We start from the raw sequence: 27,918 nt of genomic DNA, 5'->3' as shown, positions 1-27,918 counted from the left end.
GGTCACTTACCAGGACCTGCAGGAGAAGTTGTCATAGCTCTGATAACATCTCTTTCCTGGACAGGGCTAGAACGCTATTTGAGGGCCAACCATGCTGTGCCTGTTTATAAATCAGGCAGATCCCACAAGTCTGAAGGGGAATAGTTGCAATGACCAGGAATTACTCCACTCTCATGCTGAAAGCTTTTGCTACCTTTTCATAGAGGGCTGGAGCAGCCTTATCCCACATAACCACATTTCTTCGGTCCAGGCTGCGGGATAACTAACTGTCAGGAACATTATCTGCCAGTGACAAATGACCACTCATTTTCACGTGTTCAATGCTTTTATTTTGTGCTATCAGTGCAAATTAACCACCAAAGACTATCACCATATGTGCAACAGCTTTCACAAAACAAATCTTACAAATAGACAACAGATCAAAACGTTATTCTTGTATTTCCAGTCATGAAATCTATGCACTATGAAGGTAGACAGAAGAAATACAGCTATTATAAATATGTGACCACTAGTGACAAAGCAGCTTTGTTTTGCAAAATCTGAGAAAGCCAACTTATTTCAAACATTTTCACCCTCTAATGACTCTATGCCCAGTTTTTATCTACAGTTGTAGTGGCAGCCTATTTCAGTGCTTCAACAAGAACCAGGTGTTCAAGTGTTCAGTGCAACCTCTCAGAGATACAAGCCTTTAGTGACAGCACTTTTTTCCACATACTTTATGCAGCCACATTCAGACTGTGTTCCCTGCATTACAGATTGTGTATACCTTTTTCCTATGCTTCCCTAATCAACTAAAACAACATCTTGTCAACTGGTAGCATAAACCTAAAGAGAAACATGAAATATGAACGCAGCTTGATCAACTGACTCAGCCCCCTAAGACAGGATAACATTTACAAAAATATATTAACAATAGTTGACAAACAAGAAACGAGAAACCAAGAATGAGTTTGCAGCTCCCAGATTCACATTCCTTGAGGCATGTCATGAGGTACAGGGTTAGGTGAGGCAATATAGCTGATTTGGTGTGGTGGTCCTGAACTTACAGCGTTGGCCATTTGTGGCGAACTTCCATGTGCAGGATTTACTGGGTGCCAGGTACTAATATAGTGGTAGGCAGGTACCACAGTGTCAAACCCAGGCAGAGACTGCTGGCTGAAGGGGTCTGACACAACTGGGTAATACACTGGTCCATAGGACAGGGGTGGAGGCTCTGCATTTGGAAAGTTACCTTAAAAAACAGAACAAAATGCACATACACAGACTTTAACCACATTCACGGCCTTTTTACGCTGTCTTTCATTACTCTGAACACAGCAGTACTCAAATACCAACCGTTTGCTGGTGCTTCCAAGGGAACGTGCACTTCAGTCTGCCGAGCATCAGTGAAGACCTGAGGTACTGACTGATCTAAGGCAGGAGCTGGCTCAGCATATGCTGGATAAACTTCTACTGAAGATGGAGGCAGCACTGGCTGTACATACACCATGGAAGGCCAATAGCTCTGATGGCAATACTTAGAGGAAAGGAAAAAAACCCACAAGGTCAGGCATATAAGCACATACTCTTCTCCTCCAAATCGCTACTAGTTCAGATCTAAAGTTAGGAAAAAGTGCAATTTTTACCTTCCTAGCCCCTTGAAACACCATATGAATAAATAGTAATAAAAAAATACCGCCTACCAGAAATGATATTGCAATACCCATAGCAACAGCCAGCTCAATTCCATACTGCTGTCATGTCAGAAGGATTTACAGAGAAAGAGCATCCCCACCTACTGACTTGGTCATATTCAAAAAGATTTTTAATATTTCTTCAATTGAAAAAGTTCACATTACTTCTTTTACTTCCCTGAGCAGCAGACTGACATTGCATGTGACTACCGGAAGAGAAACAACTCTTCATCAGAGCAAGAGTTTCCAGAACACAAAGAAATGGTGCTAACCAGTCTGAACACAGCTGTACAAGTCCTAGAAGACTCAAACCACACATCTCTAAGTGGTCTTAGATGTCTTGTCTAAGTACACAAAGTTTCTTAAGAATGGCTCAGGTTCTCTGCCTTATCTTCACTGAAAGAACAATACTTATTCACCATCCCCTGCAAAAACAAAAGCAAACCCAAAAAACCACCACCACAACCCAGACTAAAATAACTTAATATATATACAGCATGCTTCATATTTTGAGTTAGAACTTCACTTCCTGAGCCACACTTTGACCTCCACCAAGCAAGCCAATATGTATTAACAGTCAGGAGCACAGGATGATGCACATTTAGCACACTTAGAAGTCTTCAGTACATTACTGTATTTGTCAAGAAAACCAGCAGTTTTTACAGGTAATTTACTATACTCATTTTAAAAGCACTTACTTGCAATCCCAGATTAAAATAATACCGCAAGACCTTTGTATCTGAAATGAAAGGATATGATGTTAAAGAGCAGGGGAATAAAAACCAAGAAGCAAAAGCAATTTACACACATTAAGAATGTTTTACTTTAAGCAACTCTTAATTAATGAATAAGAGTATCTTAGCACTAATTTTTTTTTAAAGTTTCAAGGGTAAACAATATATCTTGAATAGAACTAGCTGCTAATGCTAGGTTATCTTTTTAACTTAAGCCAGTTAGATGTTTGTGCAATAGTAGAGCATTTGTCTAACTTATAATTTAACTTCAGTTGACTACATTAGCTTTAATTTTGGTTTACTCATCTTGATTACTCAAGTGGTAACTGTCAATGCTGTTACAAGTCTCCATTGTCTAAGCAACTAGGACTTAAGCACATCTAGCTTCCCGTTAATCTTGAGGTTTTAAAGGAAAAAGTATTTTCTCAAATAGAAATTGGATGAGTCCCAAAATGAAGTTGACCACTAAAGGCCCTCCCTCCCTCCCTTCACTACAGAAATGAGAAAGGGTTTGGAAGCATGCAGACGGGCAGAAGCAGCCTTCTCATCCACCTCTCAGTGACAATTCACCAAAGTTGTCAGATACACATTTTGTACACTGCCCACGTATTGCCAATACCCTGAGTGGGCTGGCACACGAGACAACAGGCCAGCTCCACAGAGACTCCAGCCTCACACTGCTGCTGCCCAGGGTTAGTCTGTCTCTGCCACCACCTCCACCTTTAGAGCTTTGCTGAGCCATGGTCACAGAGACACGTCAATGGGGACCACACATGCAACGACCCTAAGACCCTCCCACCCAGTTTTGGGGGTCTCCCCATTTGTTATATCAAGTGAGAAAACGGAGGCAGAGAAGGAAGAATAAGAACATATTCCTTCCTTTCCCTTCCTCACATGGGTACTCAGTTCCCTGCTTTCTTGCAAATAGTCTTTTACTTCTGTCTTCCATGTACTGAATCATTTGTCCCCAGGCAAGTACATGAAATGCTGAGAAACAATATCAGATGTATGGAGGAACTTTGAAACCACTTCCAAGCACAACAGGGTTTTGAACTTGGAACGTATTTCCAGCTGTCTAAAACCACTGAAGGAGTTTTAAACCTTTAAAGTAGACCATTGAAAGTAAAAAAAAAAAGAGAGCAGGTGTTTAATCCCATGATGCAGTTCTGGAACTATGCATGAGAAAACTTGATTTCTTAGACTGCAATACAGCTTTGTTTTAAAGGCTCAGGAAGAGCAAGTCACCTATTCCACAGCACAAACTTTGCTTTAGCACAGCTGGGAGCTGAAACAGAGAGCAGGGAGACAACTCAAAAGGGGCAAGCCACTAAGGGCTTCAATTCAGCAACACCTCAGAGTTACCATATATTCTCTACTAGGGCCTTAGATCAACAGTGCTTCCCTATCCACCCATGTCCCATACATTCCCAGCCCAGCTCCTCTATGGTACTGCATGTTGTATTTTGCTGCAGGAAGGCAGCAATGCAAACCCCAGTCTTAAAATGCATGAGGATTTGTTCCTCTACATTGCTGCCAATTTTCAATTCTTTTAATGTTCAGCATATCTTATCAGGCCAACAATCCACAAAGCTATTTTAGGAAGTGCACACAGATCCATCCTTATGTCAGCTTACTTAGTCCTGGAAGTGTTGGTGATCTGGCTGTAACACTGACCACGGTCACTAAAACATTAAAAATAACCCAAAGGTTGACATGAATGCCAACTTTTTAGTATCTAGCTGAAACTGCATCTACATTTGGAACAAGCTGGTTGTTGTTTTTTTTTTTAATCCAATTTTATTCTTCATTTATGCAAATCTATGCAAAGCAAGCATAAGAGCAGAATGAAATAGCTGCTTCATAGCAGCGATAACAGTACAAAGGAAGAGCTGAGAGACTGAAGTGACACACTGATACTGGAAATACTGCTGTCTGTGGAATGCTGCAACAGAAGCCAGTACAGTAGGAGACCAGCCTTCATTTATATTCCTATTTTAGATGTCCAGAAATCAAGTATATCTTCAGTAAAACACTACAACTTTATGAAGCAATAGCTAAGCCAAAAAAAGTTACCCATCCCTAATGAAAATACAAAGACCACACTGACTGCTGATTAAAAGCTCATCTTACAACAAGGTTTTTACTCTGCTGATGGGAAGCTCTGGCCAGTCCTGAACACTGCTGCAGTCTCTGGAACACACTTATATCAAGCAGTCTTTTATCAACACCTCCTTCAAACACAAGGGACCAGGCAAGGGTAGGACACCTAAGGTCACCGTTAATAAACACGCTCTGTAAGTCCATTAAAACAAGATCCAAGAGACTATGAAAACTGGAACAAATGCAGCTACAACAAGTAATGCTAAGGCACACAGCAGGTTTTCTTCCCAGGTCCAGGACTTCAATCTGTTGACAAGTCATGGTCCCCCATCTATAGCAGGCCTGCAGGTATCTTTGGCAAAGCACACAGAACTCTAGATCAAGTGCACCCACGTACTTTACTCTATGCTACCCCAGAGCTGCTGGATTTCTTCATCTAAAGGCCATTCAGATTATCACACAGTAGTCTAACAACATAAATGCTACATGAAATTAATTAGCAACCTTAAGATCCTTATTCTAGAGTCTATGCCAAAAAGCACATGGCCAATATTATGCAGAGTGACTCAGCTGAAGAGCTACAGGTGGGGTCTGAAGAGGTTATTAATCCACATCCACTCCAGCTCCTTGTCAGCACACTTAACACCCAATTCTCCCAAGTGCTGAAAGCATCAGCTAAAGGCATTCACCTAGAGCTGAAAAGCATGAACTCTGATGTTATAGAATCAGCTAGAGTGATGGTACCACAGCAGGGAAGTGGAAAACAGAATATTCAAGATTAACAAATCTGGGAATTGAGAGCACAGGCAAGACAGCAGAGTAACTGAAGAGGACAGCAGCAGGACCTGTGAAAGCAGCAGGCTTGGTCTCTGCACACTCATTGCTTAGTGGCTGAAATGTACCTTAAACACTGTCCTAACTGATGACTGTATGTGACAAGACCACACATGCAAGAAACAAGATGACCCTACACTTAAGCCCTGGTTTATAATACCACAGAATGACATCTTGGAGCACAACAAAAATAGCCCACTGAACCGTGCAACAGCATGACTTTATAAATACAATTATTTTAATCAGTTATGAGATAAATGATTACTGTGCCACAAACCAGGATGTTATAGGCCAAGCACCCTCTCCCTCGACATTCATTTATTTAGGGTGCCATCTAGAGCTGCAGTAATCACACATTTGAGTCAGATACAAACTTCCTGTTCAAAACTGGGAATTAAAATGTTTTAGCATAAGCATCTATAATATTATTTTTCACTCCCTGTGAGCTGCAAAGAGCTATTTCTTCTCACTATCAGTATTCTGTCAAGCTTCCAAGGAGAACACAAGTGCTGAAGAGCAGCAGGAGTAAAAGCACAAAATACCATCATTACCTCGAGGCAGATCACTGCCATTGGGATCACAAGAGTAAGCTGGAAGAACAGCACCAGCTTCTCCCACCTCACTCACTGGAGGAAGAGGAGCTGAGTAAGCTGGGAATGGCACCGAAGAAACTGCTACAATTGGAAGGAAACAAATGTCACGCAAAAAGTCAACTTTGCCATGGTATGTCAGATGTACAAGGTGCTCAGTTACACAGTTAAGCATGCACTTTGTCACCACAGTGCCCCTAAATTCAGGCTCTAACAAAATTTTCTTTAGCAATCACTTTAAAACAAGTCCAGAAGAAATTCTGAAACCAGATGGGAAGGTTCCAATCTCTGAAGCCTTAATCGTATGTCTATCTGCAAGCTTCATATCCCAGTTAAGAAAAACTGTCTTTTTTCAATCATTTCTCCATATTAGAAGGCAGGCCAGACTTCTCTTACATAATTGTCTGCCCTAGAACAACAGAGAACAGATTAATCACTTCAGATCATCAGAAGTGTGACAATAAGCCCACAAAAACAAGACAAGGTTCAAGACACGTCAGGCCAAAAATATTATGGACAGCCTACTGTTAAACATTCATTAGGGATGAAGGAATAACACATAAGCAGGTTGGCAGCAGTAAGTAGACAGCTTTGAGAGCTCTGCTGACTAAACTCTCAAGCAGACTAGAAAAAAAAAAAAAGGTTAAGAAAAGTGAGACAGAACTGAGCAGAATAGAAGGTGGAGGGTTTTTGGATGCTAAATGAAGAGTTACAGAAGACATGAAAATTCCTCTTTGCAAGAAGAGAAAAAGAATTTTTTAACAGACGCTTCCAGGATGTTAAAACAAATACATGTAAGGGGGCAAGTGCACTATGTGACCAACCACAAATCTCATCTCCTTGCACAGAAATAAGTAAGCACAGGAGTAACTAAGGGTCACAAAAATGAACTGGACACTTGTGTGAATCCTGAATCACAGCCAGTGACTCTCCTGGAAGAGACAGTAAAGCCTCTGGAACAGTATCTCAACTCCAGGGTGCTGCCATGAACTTCTGTCTTCTAAAAAGAACTTTCCAGCAAAACTCTTGGCTAAAGGTGGCAAGAGGGGAAAACCCAGAGACCTCCAATTCCTATGCAAAATTGGGGGCAACTGCCCCTTCAAAATAAAAAGTCAGCGATCAAGTTACAACAACAACTAAGTCATTTTAAACCAAAGCAAAGTGACATTTCTGTTTCTAAAAAACCTTTTAACATTTGTTTTGGACGGAGGAGGGGAGGGCAGGGAGGGCAAAATAATTGAAAACTTAGAAATCCAAGTCCATGGCTGCAGTGTGTACACTCTACCTGGCCTCCCCACAGAAAAGGGAGATACTATGACAGGTTGAACTGCTGTTTGTGGGGGAGTTGCTGTGGTGACACAGGCTGGAGTGGAGGCAGCAGAATTTGAAGAGAGGCCTGTAGCTGGAGCAGTATAAACATCTGTGGAGGCTGAAACTCCTGCAGAGTTCACCAACACCTGGAAAAGAGTCAGAGTACTCAGCAGACTGCCTCTGCAACTGGCTTTGACAAGGACTACAGAAATACCACATACTTCAAAAATTCTCACTTTATATAAATCATTTTGGAAATCCTAGCTGTAAAGGCAGCTAGCTACCCAAATTCTCTAAAAATTGGCTCGAAAAATACCAGTTTAGAGTTACAGACACCTGCAAGGCATCTTCTTGCTCTTCTGTTTTGCTTGGTTTCGTTGCAGCGAATTGTAATCTTGGCTGCAAGATGCTGTAGGGGACCCCCACAAACTGACACAATCCAAGCAGAGTGGTTTCCTCTCTCCAGGGCTACCATAATAAAGCAGGAGATAAAGTACCAGATACTACCTTCTGGGGATAGCTGTAGGAAGCCCCTTCATCTTGAGGTGACATCGAGACAGGCCCTTCTTCCTGAAGGGATTTCAAAACCAAGCATGGTCCATTTAAGTGGCAAAGAAGCCACAAGGCACACACCCCACACCCCTGGTTATTTTTTTATTTACGGACTATACACCCACACAGATCATCTTTCATTGCTCAAGTAAAAAGCAGTTTTATTCTGACATGCACAGGACTGCTTTCACATCCACTGTAGAGCAGCAGGTCACTAAAGACTTAGTTTCAAATTGAAAAAAATAAAACTCCAAGGTCAGTTCTATCACACATGAGATCTCTTCAGTCCCACAGTGGAGGACTAAGATTAGCTTGAAAGGCAGCACGATAAAAGCAAGTGCTGTCTGGAGTAGAAAAAGGAAAGTAAACAGCACTCAAATAGACATTTTCTCTTCCACAGAGGGAAAGATGAAAAATCATTCATGTATCCATTCAATTCAAACTTGACTGCTGATAAAAACCTCACTATTTAGGGAGAAAAGGAGGGGGAATGTATAAATGAAACCAACATGCCTTTCTGAGAAGTCTGACCTGCTGTGTTAAGCCTGCATCCAAGGACATTTCCTATGAAGAATACTACACACCTCAAGAATCCCAAATCTGAACAGACTGTGATTAAAGCTTACCAAGTTTGCTGTAGGTTCTGCTGAGCTAAATATTGCTGCAGTTTCACAGTCAGGATCTGGAGGGCATAGGCAAAATTAATTGAAAAGAGCTGCATTAAATCTAATCCTTCAGAAACGTATAAAAATGTCTTAATATTACATTCACCAAATATTCCATCAGTAAAGACTAAACTTTTACTTGCCTGCAGGTGCATAGATATATTCTTCATGAAATTTTCCTACAAGGGAGACAGAACAGGAAGCTTTGATTCAGGGAAAGGGGGGAAAAAAAAGCTTGGAGTTACAATTACATTTTAGTGCATCCATTACTAACATGTTTTCAGTATCATCTTGCTTTGTGCAGAAAAAGGAAAAACACTGAAGCTACTTGGTGGAAGAACAAATGGTGTTATCAAGGTTGACATTACCAAATTTACACCAGGCATTTTTCAGCAGCAACTTAGCTTGCTACAAACCTCCACAGAGGTGCTGGCCTAGCAAGCTTAAACAGAAGAAACACATTTGTATCAGACAACAAAGAAATATAATGTGTTCACACACATATTCAGAGCTCACAACAAAGAGATCTCTAGGAGTTGTAAGGACCCCCCTTTGACAATCAAAAGCACACTGAAAAATTTCTAAATCTGTTTTTTTGACTACTAATCCCTTAGGAACTCACCATTTTCACTTATTGCTTCCTCCTCCTCTGAGGAATTCAGGGTCTGCTTGTTAGGTGAAACAGAGTTCTGGTTTCTCCTTGCTACCCAAAATCCTGTTGGACTATGGACAGTGGAAGCAGGACTACTCTGGCTCTGAAAAGCAAACTCAGAAGCATGCATTTAAAAATAATTTAAAGCCTTTCCATGCTCCACACAGATGCACACACACAGTAGCAACAGGCTGGCAGATGAAGCTTTCTGCAACCAAAGCTTACTACAAGTATCATCTGTGTGTCCATTCCCATGCACTTGATTGCAACAAAACAGTTGCAGCCACATTTTTTTCCTTTATCTTTTGTTGTCTAGTATACTTAAGGCAATTTTTTATTTGAAGACCTACCAGTGTTCTATGCCATGTAGTCAAGTTGCTTCCTCCCAGAACTTAGTCAGCTCTAACAAAGCTGAAAAGGAGGAAGGAGACCCCACATAACAGCTAAGACTGCTACCTCCAACATGAATTACTGCATTCCTCATTCTGGAGCATCTGATCTACCAACAGCAGATCAGTTCATCCAAATACTCCAATTATCATCTTTAGTCACCACCAGTGAAACCCGGGGTTACTGCTGGCACAGACACCACTGTCTGTGCTAACCTGACCCACACATGCAAGCCTGACTATTTCAGAGAGCAGCACACATCAAGTTTTCCCACAGGACTCCAACATTTTACATGTCCTTTGTCTTGGCACTGAAGTCAGTACCTAGCTACACCACAATTTAAAAGATATAGTTCTCTGCAGCAGGACTGTAGGATTGAGATGCTCGAGTAAAAGACCTTGATTCACTCTTTTGTGATGGCTAAGGTGACACTCAAAATTCTCCTCAGGAGACTTAAGAGAATGATAAAGTGTTTAGAGAGGCCTGAAAGATTTCCAAAGTTGAAGCAGAGGTTGTAAGTCAGAAGATTATCCCATCAGGCCTCTAGTAGGATGGCAGAGTTCTCTGTGAGATGCAGAAAATGTCATATTCCTTTACTAAACAAGACAGAGAAAAAGCTTTGGCATCAACAATACCAAAGACAATGAATGAACATGAAAACCTATTCATTAGGAGCTGGAGGTACACAGTCTAGCAGTCAGGAGGAAAAGCCAGTAAGCAATACTGATTTCATATGGAAAGAAGAAATTGCAGGATAATCTGTCCTTATTCCTTGACACTCTTGGAGAAAAATCAGAGCAAAGGTTAAAGATCTAGTGCACGAGGGCAAAGAAAAAATGACTGTTCCTGAAGCAGCCCTGAGCACCTTCCCTCTCCCCTAATATTTGTTAAGTTCACTGCTTTAACACAGTTAAAAAAATTCAAACCTACCAAGGTTTTTTTTGTTTGTTTCTAAAAGATCTGCTTTCCTATTCAGATACCTCTTTATCAGTTGTTTTTTGGTGGGTTTTTTTGATAGAACACCCAGCTTTGGACTAGGCTTGGACTACAAATAAAAGAAAAAGATGTATTTTAAAGTTTAAGAATACACTCTGCCACTTTATCTACAAATCAACAGAAAGACTGTTTTACGAGAAGTCTAGATTTGTAATTTTTTCCTGTTTCTACAGCAGAATACACTGTTGCAGGAACAACATGCTAATTCAAAACTACCCAACTACAAATTCACAGAAACAATCCAGGCTATCACCATACAGTTTCTGAATCCCATTACTCAAACAATAAATTACAGAGGGGCAAATAAGTGAAAAGCTTTCTCGCACAACATTTAGAGTGAGACAGACATCCACAGGAGGAAGAGATTTTGTTTTGTTTTCAAACTGCAACAGAAAGGAGAAACATGGCTTTATGTTTATGAAAATATACTAAGAAGAAAACAAGTGCTGCTGGTGAGGATACAGAGAAAGAAGGAGAATATTTTGAAAAACTGAGGTTTTAAGCAGATTTTACAGGATCTCAACTAATTTTAGTCTTCCATGCTCAAAGACATTCACTGCTAAGCCTTATTCCAAGAAAAAAAACCCCAAAGCTGCTGCATATTTAGGTAAAGAAGTGCCGTGCATTTGTACAGTTTTTCCCTCCTGCTCTCTCTTTGAGAGGTTTCAGCTTACCCTTTGTTCATAACTTACTGGCAAGGTAGGAAAAGCAGCATCATTCTCTCCTTCAATCTCATAGAAAGTCAGAGTTTCTTCTGGCCCTTGAGGCTCCTCTCCATTCCCTGCCAGAAACCCATACTGACACTCCTTATTCTCACACTGCAGCTGACGGCGGCTACGGCTGTACGAGCTTCAAGAACAGGAAAGGAGGTTAACAATCACCACTGTCGACAGTTTCACCACTCTTTTGGTGCTCATTTTTAACTCTTTTTTTTTTTACAGAGCCACAAGAACCCCTCTGTGCCACTAAGAGCCAGTTCAGCTCTTCATGTCCCACCATCCTCCCCAATGCTTGGTCGAGCAATGTTTGGTAAAAGAGGTTTATGGTCACTTACCAGGACCTGCAGGAGAAATTGTCATAGCTCTGATAACATCTCTTTCCTGGACTGGGGTAGAATGCTATTTGAGGGCCAACCATGCTGTGCCTGTTTATAAATTGGGCAGATCCCCTGAGTTTAAAGGGGGAAAGGTGCAATTACCAGGAAGTGCCTCTCAGGTGGAACTCAGCTGTGGTTTTACCTATCAAGCAGCACAAACTCTCTCCTAACTAGTCTGCAGCAAGAACGAATAGAAAACAAGTGGTCACCTCAGACAGTTTTTCAAGACTTCATACCTCAGCATCCCAAATCCACGGTGATGTCTCTGAGGATTCTGCTGATGATAGGGTTTGTAAGGTGCCATGTTTGCACCACCCTGTGAGCAGTGAACTGGAGGAGAGCGCCCCGAAGGAACATTGTGCTGTAGCCGGGGTGGAAGAAGTGGCTGACCCCTGCTATAAGCCACAGTCATAAAGACTTCCTTTCCACGAACTTTCTTAAGCATTCTCTTTCGTGTTTTCATACCCATTTCTGCAGTTTTCATTGAGGACAGAAGAGACAGATTTACACCTTAAACCTGAGCTACATTCTCTTTATCATTTGAGAAGATCTAGTATTTGGACACATGGAAAAGAAAGAGCCAGTAGCCTATCACAGAAAAAGTGCATCATAGCTGTGCAAATCAGAATACAAGCATCTCACATGTTAAGTACCTTCCCACCTTCAGCTAATCAAAGCAATACTCTCAGTATTTAAAATCTCTTTATGAAGGCTGAACTTACTCAATAAAAATAAGAAAACCACAACTCCTCCAAATTAAACAATTACAATCCATATTTAATTGGCTGGGGAAGCCCTAGTCCATCCATGCATCTCTGCTAATGCCAAATCAGATGAGCTTTCTGGTTCACTGATGCAGTCTTTATAAGGTTCTCAAGAGTCAAATTTGTTTTCAGTAATTTTGAGCAATAACCAATTTGCTCTGTATTTCAATGGATTTGCTCTTTTGCAAAGGCAAATTCATCTCTGTCTGAAAGATAACTTTACATCAAACCCCTGCAGTGACCAAGTTTTGTATCACAAGCTGAATTAAGTCACTTCCAATATCCCAAGGTTGCTACAGTTACAACTGTCACGAGTGTCTCCCCTACTCCCCCCAGCTCCAATGCTTCTCAAAACCTTGTACAAACCTATTCCTGAGAAGTGTCCACCTGTTATTTTCTGATAGGCTCCTCCTCTTCGGTTGTGAGCCATGTTCCAAGCAAGGACAGGAGCCACTTGAGTCACTGGCTTCAAGTTTGCCAAAGGAACTGTATGTCTGTACAAAGAACACAGGGATGTCAGCAGTGCCCCAAGGATACACTGTGCATAACTGCACAGCAACTTCAGTTGAAGCAACACCAAGGCAGAAGGAAATAGAACAGCTTGTGAAAATAAATAATCTGTTTGTCTGACACCAAGCACACATTATTGCTACTTGTTTAATAAAAAGAGGCAACCTAGGCTTTAGTCTCAACCCTATTTACTGCCTGGGTAAAGGGTGAATAATTAAACAGCAAGGGGGAGAAAGGGATTAGATTCACTGAAGTGCCAATTATTTAGTTGCTTGGGTACAACATAAAAACTCCAACCAACAACAGAAGGTAATTTGGTATCTGTGAATTAAGCCCAAACTGCAAAGATCACTTTCACTTTCCAGTGAATGAAGAGCAGCAAGATTCCACAGAAAGCATTACAATAATGATTTTGGTCATTAGAAATTCGAGAGAAAAAATTTCCTGCAATATTCTCTTTGAAGAGTAACAGCCAGTAAGGAAGTAACGCCTTACTTTTATTTAAAAGCTGAAGTTCTCTTTTCCAAGTATCTTAACAATCCCACTTCAAGCATCTGTGAACGTAGAAACCCCACTAGAAAAGAGTTCAAACTTGAAGTAATCACCAGATTGCTTACTTTTCTGCCAGCTCCTCAACAAATACAGTCAATGTGTTGCCCTCCTGTCCAACTTCCTGGATATGAGCATTGTAATACCTCTCTCCCGGCTCCAGACATACCTGGAGAGAGAACAAGGGGAGCTCTAAAAAAACCCAAACTGCATCAGAATATTGTCTACAAACCACTAATAGCAAAGGTTGCTCCCAGCCAATCCTGTGTACTGAGTTGGCCCAGGAGTCTCAAATACTTCTTTGAAATTACAGGTAAAATAAAGAGCACTGTGCTACCTTCAGGAAGGAAGGAAAAGGAAATAAAATCAGTCTGGTGAGTGACAGAGAGGCAAGATACCCGCTTCCTAACTTATTTTTATACACTGTGCCAAGCAGATAAGTACCAAGGAACACCACTACTTAAGAACTTGAGAACAGAAGATAAAACAGGAAATTGGAAAGGAAAGCTCTGCTCAGCAAGAAACAAGTCACTAAGCAAATCATCAGCACTACTTTAAACAGTGATTTAAAAAAATAAGCCCTGACTACTTACAACATCAGAATACAAAGAAAACTGACTTTCTCCTGGCCAGCATCTCCTGGCCATATCATGCTACTCTTCCCTTTCTATTTTATATAAATATTTTGCTACATCACTGTTGAGAAAGCCAAGACTATCCAGAATTGTTGCTGACACCCAGTGAAAAACTCTAAAGACAACTACCTTCAAAAGCACACCCTGTGCATTTTGAGCTCTCTGCCTGCACACACAGAATGTGTACGACTGGTTCACAATCAATTTCCAAACTGCTTTTTCTTCACACTACCCAAAGTTTAAAGGGAGATTTTAGAAAAAAATTACATTAAAAAGAAAGTCGAATTAATTGCTACATGGAAGAGAATGAGAGAAGCCTTGGAAAATTCTATGAAATAAAATGGTTTACCATATTCTAGTTTAAGCAGTTTTAATAGTTTATCATAACTGAGTCTCCTTTGAGTACTAACCTGACACTTGTCTCCTAAATAGTACTGTCTCCCAGCAAACACCATGTAGTCAGTTTTTTGAAGCTCTAAAAATAAATGAATAAATAAATAAAAATAAAAAAGCCTTTAAACTACTGTTCTTTCTTCTTGTATCCTACAAGTACTTCATGACAGCATCCAACTATAATTAATAGGCCAGTTGTCATTTCCTATGTATACCTGAAAACATTCCCCATAGTAACAGTGAAGTAACTGCAGATGTTCTAGAACAGACCATAACCAGGCTAAGTCACAGACCAATAATAACCAGATAACGCAGTAAGTAGCACCACTGCTTCAATGCTACAATGTCTTTGTGGTGATACAGAGTTAATCCTGCATTCAGTGCAAATGCTGGTATTAAGAATTTTGGGCGTATCTTGTCTTGACAGAGTCCTGGTGGCACTTGGCAAAAATGAAATGTCATCCAAGAAAAGCTAACATTGCCTAAAGTCTTCTTGTTCCTAGATTTCAGTGGGGTTTTCTCAATTCCTTGCCTGGATTCTCCATGAACATCAGTGTTCTACATGGATAATTGGTTACTATACTCTGTTCCAAGAATTTTAATGACCCACATTACTGCTTACGCAGTTTTAAAATGCTGGAGTTCTTCAGTATGCAAAGCAAATCAGGTCAGACATCAAACATCACTTAAAAACTTATCTTTCTTGGTAACTTCTTGCTTTACAGATCAGCCACAGCGTGTGCCAAGAAGCAGCCAACCTATCCCAAGCCACAAAGACCATGCAATCTCCCCAGAATGTAAAAGTCCATGATGGCTGGGAAGCAAGAGAAAAACTCATCTGACAGATCTCAACATTAAATTTGAGATCTTCATTATTATACAACTCTGAGGCCAAAATCGTGCTATAAAAAGAAGTCCTTACACACATGCTGTAACTAAAAACTCTCAAATTTGGCTGGTTTCCAATACAACAGAATGGCAACACAGAGCTGTGTGCTTTGAGTCCTCTTACTTCCTGTATACAGTCAGTAAGTAGCAGAGAGCAGATTTTTAGCAATCTTGTACCATTGCACAGTATCAAAAGCAGTTTATTTTATACTTTGCAGACAAGAAACCAGCTACTAGCAAGAACATGTCCTACCTACAACTATCTGCTGGGTCCATCTGCATCCTTCACATTTCAGTTGTGAAGAAACAGGTGACACAGGACTCAGATTCTTAAGTTTAACACTAAGCCTAGTACAGGAAGAGGTTTTTGGCTTTTCCCTTTTCAAAGATACCTTTTCTGCTGTCCAGCCAAACATCAAACTCCACATTTCGATAGATGGCAGAGTCCAGTGCCTTTAGCACTTTATAAGGAACAGGCATCTTTGGAGGATTTTCTGAAGGCTAAAACAGAGTTGAAACACAACATTAACAAGTGCATTCCATGTGTTCAGCACAGCCTCTAACTTGTCAGCATCTGGGGATCATTTTAAAGTGCACAGATGCTACTTTCCGAAATTTTCACTTCCACTGTATCCCCTAAAAACTAAATCTCAAGAATATGAAAACACATTTAGGTATTCAGGTGCTGAGCAAACAGATTTTGGAAAGTAGAAACAGGCTCGAGAGTAACATTTGGCATGTTTTTTACTCAAAAAGAATCAAAGGAATCTAACCAGACCAACAAAGTCATGACCTCAGAAACTGGTGGGAATTTCAGGTATTATATCTGAAAACAGGGTTTTGTAGAGTTTCTAAAACTCTACAAATGGAGTCCACACTATGGACAAGAGAAAAGTGAACCAGTTTAAACCATTTCTGGGGAAAAACAAACAACAGACCAGTAAAAATCTGCTAAGTTCCATCTTCCAGTGGAAATAAAAATTAGCTAGGGAAGAACTAGAGAATTTCAGAAAAGAAAAAGGTTTATCCAATTTAAGAGAAACTCAAGGAGGACAAAACCAAAAGACAAGTAGATGGAAAAAATAAACCACATACTTTCAAAAATCCGTTTTAAGAAAGCCAAAAGAGGGTTTAGCCCTAACGAGGGTAACAACATACAACAGAAGAGAAAAAAACAAAAACAAACTGTAAAGTTTTCTTCTCTAACTGACAAACCTTTTCTTCTTCAATGCCTTGTTTGAACTTAGCTTCCTCTGGATTGTCAGTATCATTGCCTTCCCAGTCGTCCACCCTAAGTAATTGAAAATAACATTACAAAAGATACAACACATGATTTCTAGCCAGGATTAAAATCAACCAACTGCTCGTACAACCTGAAAAAGCACCATGGTGCCATCAAGTGGTAGATTTTGCCTTAAACACTAGCAATGTGCAATGCAGTACAGGATAATCCTTTTCCAAGTTTTAAGAGCAAAACCTTTACTTGTTCCAACGTCCACTCCTAACGAGGATACTGCTCGAGTTAGAAAAGGGTGAAGGTGATCCCACTGAGGGATTGAATTCTTGCACTGTCAAGTACAAGACACCCTGTTCTAGGTCCCATTAAACCTATGTCATCTGCAAGCATTTAGCATTGGCCAGAGGCAGCTCTCAAGCCTTTCAGAGCTGTAGAGGCTTAGAAGAGTAATAAGTGTCTCACTAAAAAAAAAAGCAGTGAAAAAGCTTTGATGAAATAAGGAACAATTTCCCTTACAAATAAGCTGTCATTTTACAGAGTGAGACACAACTATAACACAGCCCAGAGCAGAAGATATTCAGTCACATGACACTTCCCAGCTCCAAGGAAAGCACACAATATATTCTTCCACAACATACTTGAGGTGTGTGCTCATGTCACGACATAGCAAAAGGAGAGTTAACATTCCATAAAAATTCAAAGAAATTGGGAAAAAAGTTGTCCTCTGCAAGGTTTTTAAATTTTTTTTGCTTCCCTTTTACCAGATCCCCTTCCCAAAATACTACCTCTTCTCTGATGGATTTCTGGATACTTTTTCATGAAGACAACCGAAGTTTGCATCCTCACTTCCTACACGACCACTGTTTCTGTTCTTCTTGGATCCACTTCGAAACACCTCAACTGCAGACCTTAATTCTTCCTCATCCATGCCAAACACATCTTTGTACAGGACCTCATATAATAGAGCTGATCAACAAAAACCTCGATAAAATGAGATTCATAAGAACCGCTGCAATTTTCAAGGTAAGCATATCTTCAGATAAATCTACTGTTACAAAGCATTAGTTACATGAAATTTAATTAAGAAGAGGATCATAAAGTAATTCAGGTGGGAAGAAGGGACCTCTGGAAGTCATTTGGTCCAATATCCCACTTTAACAGATAAAAAAAATGAGTGTATGTTATATTAACATACAATAAATGAGCTTCCATCTCTCTCCTCCCCGCCCCTGAAAGCTGAAACAAACCCTGCCTATAAAGGTATGAAAATATGTAATTCTCTTTCATAGAAAAATGATTTTAAGTTTACCCTGGCAAACAGCAGCATTCTCCTGAAATTGTTTTGTATACACAGAGTCATAATGGCCGTTGCCGGAACAACACAGTAAAATCTGGGAAAGAAAAAAAAAAGGGGGCAAAAAAAAAAAAAGCTTTAAGGCTGGAATTATGTAAATCCAAATTCTTTCTACCTGATAGCCTAGCTCCAGACTACATTATTCTTTCATTCTATAGTTGACACCAACTCACCAAGAAAATATATATTCTCAATACAAATATGAAAAAGCTGTAGAATCAGCTTAAAACTGAATCCCAGGTAAAGTCTCTAAATAAGTTTGTCTATCATACAAAAAACATCAATTTGTACATCCTGCTGTATTAAACATGAAATATGAGTTTGTTTCCACCCTACTTCCAAGACCACCAATTGCTCAAGAGGCAAAATAAACACAAGCCATTTAATGCAGCACCCCTGAGACACACTGTCCAAGTGTCAAAGGCACATTTCATCCTTCTTTATGCAAGGGACAAGAAGAGCATTTATTTCTCTAGCCCTCGAAGCCTTACTTTTAATAAAAAGTATCATGCTGCTTTGTGAAGGGCTGCATGCAGATTTCTGCAGCAGATGCACTGGCACACCGTGTAAATGTGCACCACCAAACCCCACCCTGGCACACGGCCACAGCCAACTGCAACCAGCAGAAGCCATCAGGCAGCTCCCAGCACACTGCCAGCAAGGATTGCTTCCCAGAGAGCCAGCAGGGGCTGGGATGCCAGGGCTCTTAATTCTGGGAGCACTGTGGATTCTGCCAACACGAGCTCTCCTCTCACGGTGAGGATGAGCAACACCAGAAGGAGCTGCTGCCTGTATGTACAATCTAATGACAGACAGCTGCCAGCACTTAATGAAAGCTCTGGTTTTGTAAAGCCTTGGAGGACAAACACACATTTAAACCATACTGCTTGATTTTTAAACTCAGCTCGTTTTGGAATTAAATTAAGCTACACAGGAAACTACAAAGAAAAAGAAAGAAATGTGTGTAAACCAAGTCAGCAATACCAATCAGCAGAAATCAACAGCTGCTGCAGCACAGATTCAGAGCAGACTGGCCACTTTGGCAAATGTAACAGCCCACACTGAAATCACACCACAGCAACTTAACTGGCATCATGCCTGAACCAGCCACATAACTGTGCAGCCACATCTGAGTGGCTGCAGAAAACAAGAGGGCTCAGAGGGAAGGTAATACATAGTATTTCTCCTTTATATTCCTTCCTTTTGCCCCCAGCAGTAATTCTGCTGTAGACAAGCTGTTTCAATGGATCCCATCCTTCACTCTCATCAATTTGTACATCATAGAAATCAGCTTTAATAGATCAGTCCAATCCCATTGACTTCTCCTCTTCAAGAAAAAAACCTGCACGCCTCATCTGACTTCAGGAAGCGGCACTAGGGGTGGGGAGAACACCTTCTATTTGCCAATATGAGAAATGTATCTTGTTGTAACTCAACATATTTCATTCTACGCTGTCAGGTTATTCAAATTTTTACACAAAGATTTCAGAAACGTGAAAGAAAATTCTGGAGTTGTGATATTACCTCTTCCTATCAAAATCAAAGTTTTAAGCAGGAGTAACAGAACAGAATGGCAGGGAACAGCATACAAATCCATCGCTCAGATAGGAAGCAAAGCTACTATAACTGAGCTAACTGTTGTGCAAATCCTGTGCTTTTTCTGTGAGCTGAAGTCAACTCTGCGGTTTTGTTCAAATATTGCACCAGAGCTTCAAGAGCTCAATTCCAGGGGCAAGATTTTACAACTAAGCAGGACTGAAGGTAATTAGATACCAAGGGTAGGAGGAAACTGCCCTCACTTCTGCTCACCTTGTCTTCAAAGTCATTGTCTGTAGCATACGTGGGTGGCTTTCCAGGGTACCGATACAGAATAAAGTCTCGCCTAGGTAAGCAGAGGAAAAACAAGACTTATAAGAGCAAACTTGTAGTAGAACCATGTTATGAAGAAGTTTGCAGGGAACTGTTTAGAGAATCCACTGTTGGTTTACAAAAAAATCGTGTGAAGTACTTTTCCTGAAAAGTGAATGCTCCCATAAAGCAATGGCCAGGTGAGTAAACACCACCCATCTTGAGAGGAAAAAAAAATTATCCAGGAAAGTCCATGGCATTTACTCACAGGTGAAATCAAGGACTTATGCTTGCAGAAGGGTGTTCAGACATTGAGACAATTTATTTGTTTAGAATTTACAGTTTATGAGACAATCACTAAGGCAATTAGTCCCCCTGTGAAAAGACTAGAACCCCAGTACAGAGGACTAGTAACTCATGCCAAACTTCAGTTTGTTCCTTTAGTACTGGGGCACAACGAGCCTGCAAAGGGAGGGTTCTTATTTCTACCCCTGGACAGCCAGCCTGCTTGTTACAGGATAGCAGCATTTTTAGCAACGCAACAGCACCTCTGCAGGCTTTAATTTACCTCTGAAATAAGTATCAGGGTTTATGCACCAAGTAGGGCAAGTACTCCTCACTACCAGTGCTTTCAAGAAGGCTCATGAGTTTTAATCATGCTTTTAACTACCACAGTGTTTCCACTACAAACAGCTCCTTGTTTTTCCCCATTTTCCATCCTTCAGCCAGTAGAAAGTTTAACATCAACAAACAGATAACAAAGGAGCATCCCTGGAAAGCGACCCTCCCCTTAACCCACAGGAGCTGGGATGGCACCATTTACATGTTAGTTAAGTAAGTCTGTTAAGGAAGCATTTCTCACCATGTTTCACACATCCACATCTCAGAGACCAAGAGTTAGAAGGTTCTGGGGCCACAACCCTCACACCAACAACCCAAAACAAGAAAACCTAAGAAACAGATACTTACTTGTACATCATTGATAAAGCACTTATTTCCAGCTGGCCAGCACTTTCCTAGGCAGGATTATAAGATTACATAAAATAGTAGAGGCATCTTCAACATCAACAACTTTATTCCAGCTCTCTGTAGTATTAAAACCCCCATCCAAACTCATCAGTTTGTTAAAACAATCAATGCACTGGAAGTTGAGATATTGGGATTTGGGGGAGAGTGTGGTGTGGTGAAAGGGGTCTGCAAGATGGGATAGCTGCAATTACCAAAATGAGTAAAATGGAATGGTTCTGGCAGCATCACACTCTTAAACACATAACTCAAGATAAATTTGTTTTGAAATTAAACCCACATTTTTTTCCAGAGACTGCAGCATTGACCAAGCTTACTGGTTAAAGACCAAAGAAATAAAACCTTGAACTCTGGTATTTGAACCTGAGGGTAAAGGAAGAAGCAGGGGATTGCAAACCCTGATAAATGTTTAATGTGAAGTATACTCCATGTATTTGCTTTTTTCTTAGAGAAGAATTGCAATTTTTAGTAAGCTTTTATTGCCCAGCCTACAGAGATTGCTTCTTTGCACCCATACAAACTCCCCACTAAAAGTGGTACTGTACAAACAATTTAATCATGGTTATTTAGTACAAACCCTTAGTATTACTCATGCAAATGAGACCCCAGGATTGGGGTCCATCTAAAAAAACCACAAACTCAAACAAGCACATATTAAACTGTCACCTAATTACGTTCCTTTTCTGATCTCCTCAAATTTTAGTCTCTTGACAAATATTAGATCAGTTCTTACCTTTGGATCTCTTAGTCGTTCTAGATATTTCTCAAATGAGCCTTCCACATACTTTCAACAATATAAAAAACAAATACAAAAACTTAGGTAGTTGGAAAACAAAGTTAAACCTAAACACTTCGTAACAGCTACTAGCTGTTGTACGGAAGGGGGCAGGGCAGGGTCTGGGGACATAAACACCAAATTTAGGACTAGTCTGCCAATTCCTATCAGTTTTAGGTTCTGAAGGGCTCTGGCCTAACCAGAGGTAGGATTTTAGCTCTTCCCTGCCTTAAATCATGGGAATGATTTGGGGTACCAATGTGGAAATACCAAGAGATTCTAAAAAAAATTAGGAGCACAAGTCAGTGACCCATACTCTGTGGCTCATCTCCCTCCTAGTTTAGATTATGCATTTACATATGATTACTGGGAAAAAAAATCAACCAAACAAAACCCCAAAACACAACCCCTCAAGACCGCACCAACACCATACACACAGCTGCACCCACACAAACCGCCACAGACAAAACCAACCAAAAAACCCATCCCAAACCCCCACGATTTCATGCAATGATTTGACACACACTGGAATTTTCCACCATCTTTTGATATTTGTTTCTTACTCTAAAATCCTACACATTTCCTAGCTATTCATTTCTGCAATGGCTGCTCCATAGAGATTACACACAAATAACTCTCACCCTGTTAACTTGGGTTTTAGTAACTTGCTGTGTGATTTCAACTCAAATAAGGTAAGGAAGCAGTCACCTTGCCATTTCTCTCCTCCAACACATGGCAAGCCAGGCAAGGCATGGCATGTTCATGTGGGCGTGTTTAGTGCAAAACCAGGCACCCCCTCCCACAGTTCTGCCTAACTACACGTGCACAGCTGCCCAAAGCAGTGACTTACAGATTCAAACTTGGATTGGTGCTGCCTCATGAAGGAGACGCAAGCTTTCCTAACTTCCAAATGATGGATTTGAGATGAAAACAGCTGGAAGAAATAAAAGTTACAGAGGAACGAAGGAGAAAACTTCAGAGCTCGTTTTACGCTTCGCACCAGGCTCGTTTCACCGGCAGTTTGCAAAGGCTGGTAGCCCCACAAAAGCGAGGCGGTGCGGGGGGTCACGGACACGTGAGGGCTGGCGGCAGCCTGAGCGCCCGGTGCCCGATCGCTCCCATCCTCACACACCTTCCCACCCATCCACACCCACAACCCCCCTCCATCCCCACCCGCGCCACCTCACTCTGGGCACCGGGAGGGGTCTCCAGCAGCACCCCCAACCCTGCCCCGGCGGCGCTCGGCCTGAGGCGCCCCAGGCTCCCCCCAGCCCGGGCGGTTGCCCACTTGCTCCGAGACGGCTCTGAAGAGGCAAGAGGCGTCCTTGGCCGTCATCTTGCGGTAGAGTCCCAGGGTTCCCAGGTACTCGTCCATGGCCACCTCGCTGAAGGACTTCTGCCCGAAGTACTTTTTCCAGCCCTTCTGCATCTTCCCGGCTGAGGCGGACGCGAGCTCGGCGCGCGGCGCTCCGCGCGCGGCCGCCGCTAATGAGGGGCCGCTAATGAGGGGCCGCGCCCACCTGCGGGATCGCCCGGCGGGACCCCCCGGCACCGGCCCCCGGTGCCTCTCCCCGTTCCCGGTGATCCCGCAGGAGCTGCCCCCTCCCAGGCCATTTTAAGGTAACCGGTTCTCCCGCCCCGCTCCAGCCCCCGGCGGGAGTGCGCAGCCCTCTCCTGCCCGACCTGCCTCGCGAAGGGAGCCCTCGCTGAGCCGACTCCTTCAGCTCCATCGCTCGACATCCTTGGCTACGTAACCAGCGGGAACATCGGTCCAGTGGGTTATGCAGAATTCCCCGTGACATCCCTGCACGCTCCCGGGCTGGAGACAAGTTGCTGGCAGTAAATTTGAAATAAGAGCTCCATAAAAATCGTTAAGGACATGAAAACCTTAGTTGCTCCTGAGGAAGTACTTGGGGTAAACTTCGGGGATCGGCAAAAATGACACCTGTACAGCCTGATTATTCCACTTGATTAGGAGAATGCCTCTATGTACATTCAACTTCCTAATAAAAATTCCACTTAAACATTAGTTTCTTTTTGTTGTTTTAAACAACATTAGCAAAAAATCCCAAACGAATAATGTACTTGCAGGAAGGGCAATTAGCACTAGTTAGCACTACAATTCCAGACCTTTACAAAGCTAAGAGCCCGCATGAACATTTGTAAACCCTTTGGTTTTCAAAACATTTACCTAAACAGATCAACATAGTTGACCATTTCAGTGGTTTAAATGGGAAGCTCAAATCAGCCTCAGACTCATAGAATGGTATGGGTTGGAAGGGACCTTAAAGATTATCTTATTCCACCCCCTGCCATGGGCAGGGACACCTTCCACTAGCCCAAGTTGCTCCAAGCCCTGTCCAACCTGCCTTTGAACATTTCTAGGGATGGGGCAGCCACAGTTTCCCTGGGCAACCTGTGCCACGGCCTCCCCACCCTCACAGGGAACAATTTCTTCCTAATATCCAATCTAAATAGGAAATATTGGGCTTTACAGAAGCCCAAACTAAGTCCCTATGGGATAACACCGTGTAAATGGAGTGATTGTATTGCTAAGCCCATTCCTCTCCTGTGTTTAACTTTGGCAGTGAATCACCCAAATGCAGGTCAGCTGGTGGGCAGTTTGGCAGCAGGTTTGCAGTTCTTGACTTTTCTCACCCAGATTCACCACATGCCCCTTTCTCTTTTAAGAGGCTTAAATCTCTCCCTTTTGACTTCTCTTTACAGTATTTCTGTAAGCACATGAAGAAGGCATCTGCTTATTTGCAGAACAGCACAGGAACATCAACAAAACCAACTTATTTCCACCTGTCCTTGGCATATATGCCCCTTAAGAAGTAGTTTAGCTTGTCCTCATCACTGGAATTACCATCCCAGTGGAGATCTTGTGATGTGAATATGCCAGTCCATGAAACCAGACAGTTCCTACTCTTCCTCTCCTGGTTGGCTCTGTGCTCTTTTAAGCATAAAGCTGGATGACTTTGGCACTAAATTAGAAACCATCTAATGCCAGTTAATATAAACAGACATCTTCTTTGAGGGTTTGCCCAAGCTGGTGGATCTTAAGTATGGAAGACCTCACTACGAGAGCAGAAAAGTGGTTTTTTTTCCTCACATTTTTATTCTTCTGTATTGTTTATTGAAACCCAACAACTTTATCCAAGAACAAAGCAAACTTTTCCGGCTGTCCAGGCGGAAAAGGTTTCAAAGTTGACAAGTCCATCAACTGCAGCGTCTCCACAAGAGTGCTGTAAAGACAGATCAAACCCAGAAATTAAAAAAAAGAAATCCATCCCAAAGGAAATTTTTTTATACACACAATTTTCTTGCTAGTTTTACGTACGTAATCCTTTAGCATGGAAACCAAAACAAGGACATGAAAGGAAGAGACCTCACAGAGCAGCAGGCCCCAGCCAGAACTGGCTCTTAAGGCAGCACTGCTGAGAACATACTTCAGCTTTCACAGACCACTTCAGCTCCTTAACTTTTTAAGGTTCTGTGGTTGCAATGCTGGGAGACTGAACAACATACAAGGATCTTCTTCATGAACCATACCAGGAAAATTCATCCTATTTGAACACATGGCACAGTTCTCCACCAATCCCAGAGCCATAAAGAACTGCTACATCCACGTGTTACTATCAAGCTGCAGCTAAGGCTCAAATGCTTGGCACTGCCCAACAAAAAGAAATAAAAATTCCTTCCTGTCTCCATAGCTGACAGAAGCACCAAGATAACAAGTTTTAAGAAACTTGCTCAACATAAATGAGTGCCACACCTAGTCTGTTAAGAAAGCTCTTCTGAAACATATGAAATCCTATTTGCAGGGCAAAGGAACAAGACGCAGACTAAAAACTGGGAGTTGTATTTCCTCTGCCTTCAATTTACAGGTCATCTGTTATTTTTAGAGTGCAGTCTATCATAAGAGAAAACAGTAAGATACAGTCCAAACAGGAGAGGAAATGGAACAAACAGGAGTCAGGATGAATACAAACTATCAAAAGGAGCTGGGTTTTTTTGTGGGAGAGGGGATTTTTTTTTTCTGTGTTGTTTGCTTGGTGGTTTGTTTTGGGAATTTTTTTTGTGTTTTTTGTTTGATTGTTTTATTTTTTCCGCTGAAAAGACCGGCAGTAGATCTGTGAAACTCCTTGTCAGAGAATATATTGGATTCTGAAAGTTTGGCTACAAGGGCAACCTGATAAGTAATTCAAAGACAGAGGTATTGAAGGTACTAACCAGACAGCATCTGATTTAGGAATCCCCCTGAATCAAAGTATATAAGAGCATTACAAAGAAAGTAATACAACCACATGTTCTTGCCCTGTTTCTGCTTTTGGCTGGGCATCTGTATATGGCCACTGCCAAGAGGAGACTGAGCTACTTACACTCCTGATCTGTATCAGTAAAGCCATTCTTATGTTTTGTTCTAAATACTCCAGATACTTCTAATCTTATTATGTTAGTGCAGCTGCACAGTCAACTTCAGCTCCCACCCTTTATAAGGAAAGTGCATATAGCACAATGATGGAGTCCCAAGTCTGCAGAGAGGAACTGATTCTATACGGTTTATGGTTGCAAACTGATGGTCTAGGCTGTAGTATTTCTAGACTTCAAAAAAGAATCCCACAAATAGTGAGAAAGAGCAGAGAAAGAGAGTAGCTGTTGGGTGCCTCTAGGATCCTACCTGACTCTTCCAAATTCAACCACTTCTATTTAGTTTAAATTTTTCCTCTTTTAATCTGAATAAATGTGCCCTCAAAGGAAAAAAAATTAATTAAAGGGGCCACGGTCAAAAGGCTTGGTAAGTCTGGTCAATTAGCACCTAATGTTAATCTGTCCACTCTGGAAAATGTAATGTGCAAACAAATGGAGGTTACAAAGAAGGATGTACATTTCTTTGGTACGTTCTCAATTCTGCAGTAACACAGTCAATGTGCTGAGCACTTGCCCAGCCAGGACAGCCACAGCAGCTGCATACCTGCAGTTACAGCAGAGGACGTGCCCATCTCTGTGGAGCTGTTTGGCCAGTTCAAGCTGATGGTTGTTCATCAGCTTGTCGTTTATTACTACTATTAGTGGTTTTCCTTTTTCTAGAGTCTCCAGACAGCTGCCTGCACCTACAAGAGAAACAGAAAACACGGTGAGAGATGAAATATCCTACTCGCTCCTGAATCAGGGGAGATTCTTGGAGGTGGGCATTTAACCTCAACATTCATGGTCAGCCCACCCCCGAGCTGGAGAGTCACAGACTTCATCCCACGGACCCCCACTCCTGATCCAGGAGCACAGGCCCGGCAAGCGGAGGGGGCTGTACCTGCGTGGCTGATGACCAGGTCGGCGCTCCGCAGGTCCTCTGCCAGCGAGTCCTTGAAGCGGAACGCTTCCACCTCCAGGGCCGCGCTGCTGCCGGGCAGCGGCGGCTGCAGCGCTCCCCGACCCACCTGCAGCACCAGCTTCTGGTACCCGCGGCTCTGCAGCACCTGCGGCGGGACGGGGAGCGATGAGGGGACGGATGACGGGGGGAAGTGGGGAGAGGGAGATGGCGGGGGGGGAAGGGATGAGGGGACGGATGACGTGGGGGGAGGGATGAGAGGGAGATGACGGGGGAGAGGAGGGGGCGGGGAGGATAGCGCGGGATGACGGGGAGCGATAACGGAGGCAGATGAGGGGCGGGATAACCCGGTTGGATGGAGGGAGTGCGCCCAACTCGGGCGCCGGGCCCTGATCCAGGTTACGCCGGCCCGGTTACCGCTGCCCCCTCCCCTTCCCCCGCCAACTCTTCACGCCTCTCCCCGCGGACACCCCCGGGACGGCTCCCGCCCTCAGCCACCCCCGGAACATCTCCCCGCCCTCAGCCACCTCCCCGCAGCCCGTGCCGGGACAGGGGCGGGAGGGGCAGCTCCCAGCGCGCAGGCGCCCGGCGGGGGAGGCGCGGGCCGGAGCCGCTCTTTCCGCCGCCTCACCTGCAGGGCCGGCGGGGAGCGGGCGGTCGCGATCAGCTCGTCGAAGCTGGTGGTGCCCACGGTGACGAAAACGGACTTCATGGCCGCCGGCCGGCGGCTCCGGGCTGGCCACGGGGCCACCAGAGGGCGCCGCGCGCCCGCCTGGGCGCTCCCCGAAATGGCGGCCGCGCTGAGGGAGCTGGGCAGGCTCGGCCGGGAGGGGGCGGGGGCAGCTGCTCCTCACGCTCCTTTCTCCCTTCGCTTCGTCCCGCCCCCGCCGCCCGGGCGAGCGGAGAGCGGGCAGGTGCCGCGGGGCTGTGGGATTTACCCTCACGGTGCCAGACCGGCAGGGACGGTCCCCGCTCTAACGAGCCCGTGCTCCGACAGCGTTTAGCGGGGTAGCC

The 27,918-nt window shown here is 42.8% G+C and overlaps 1 protein-coding gene across 1 annotated transcript; it reads right to left on the bottom strand.

Moving 5' to 3' along the window:
* Positions 1-306: 306 nt before the first annotated feature.
* ALG13 (ALG13, UDP-N-acetylglucosaminyltransferase subunit) lies at positions 307-27,918 on the bottom strand. Its single transcript, XM_027696094.1, has 28 exons — positions 27,536-27,918; positions 26,887-27,052; positions 26,551-26,689; positions 24,712-24,820; positions 22,861-23,187; positions 22,423-22,506; positions 21,531-21,581; positions 20,741-20,787; positions 19,733-19,805; positions 17,879-17,960; positions 17,355-17,535; positions 16,548-16,623; positions 15,725-15,833; positions 14,462-14,526; positions 13,485-13,585; positions 12,724-12,851; positions 11,830-12,064; positions 11,552-11,665; positions 11,190-11,346; positions 9,082-9,226; positions 8,603-8,662; positions 8,421-8,476; positions 7,750-7,812; positions 7,217-7,388; positions 5,893-6,015; positions 2,372-2,412; positions 1,336-1,516; positions 307-1,231 (listed from the first exon to the last, which is right to left on the bottom strand). The coding sequence occupies exons 1-28, from the start codon at positions 27,614-27,616 to the stop codon at positions 966-968; spliced, it is 3,432 nt and encodes a 1,143-aa protein (XP_027551895.1). The 5' UTR covers positions 27,617-27,918; the 3' UTR covers positions 307-965.

This window comes from Neopelma chrysocephalum, unplaced genomic scaffold, assembly GCF_003984885.1.
Source record: "Neopelma chrysocephalum unplaced genomic scaffold, ASM398488v2 Primary Assembly neopelma1_105, whole genome shotgun sequence".
NCBI classification, from domain to species: Eukaryota; Metazoa; Chordata; class Aves; order Passeriformes; family Pipridae; genus Neopelma; species Neopelma chrysocephalum.
The sequence above is the reverse complement of the archived record's forward strand: the minus strand, read 5'-3'. Positions and strand labels throughout refer to the sequence as shown.

Bases quoted from the DNA above. Each gene is read 5' to 3' on its own strand.
- ALG13 (XM_027696094.1), bottom strand. From the start codon at position 27,616: ATGAAGTCCGTTTTCGTCACCGTGGGCACCACCAGCTTCGACGAGCTG. The intron at 26,690-26,886 runs GTACAGCCCCCT...TTTCTCTTGTAG, and splicing joins CCTGGTCATCAGCCACGCAG to GTGCAGGCAGCTGTCTGGAG. The intron at 24,821-26,550 runs GTATGCAGCTGC...CTGTCTTTACAG, and splicing joins GTCCTCTGCTGTAACTGCAG to CACTCTTGTGGAGACGCTGC.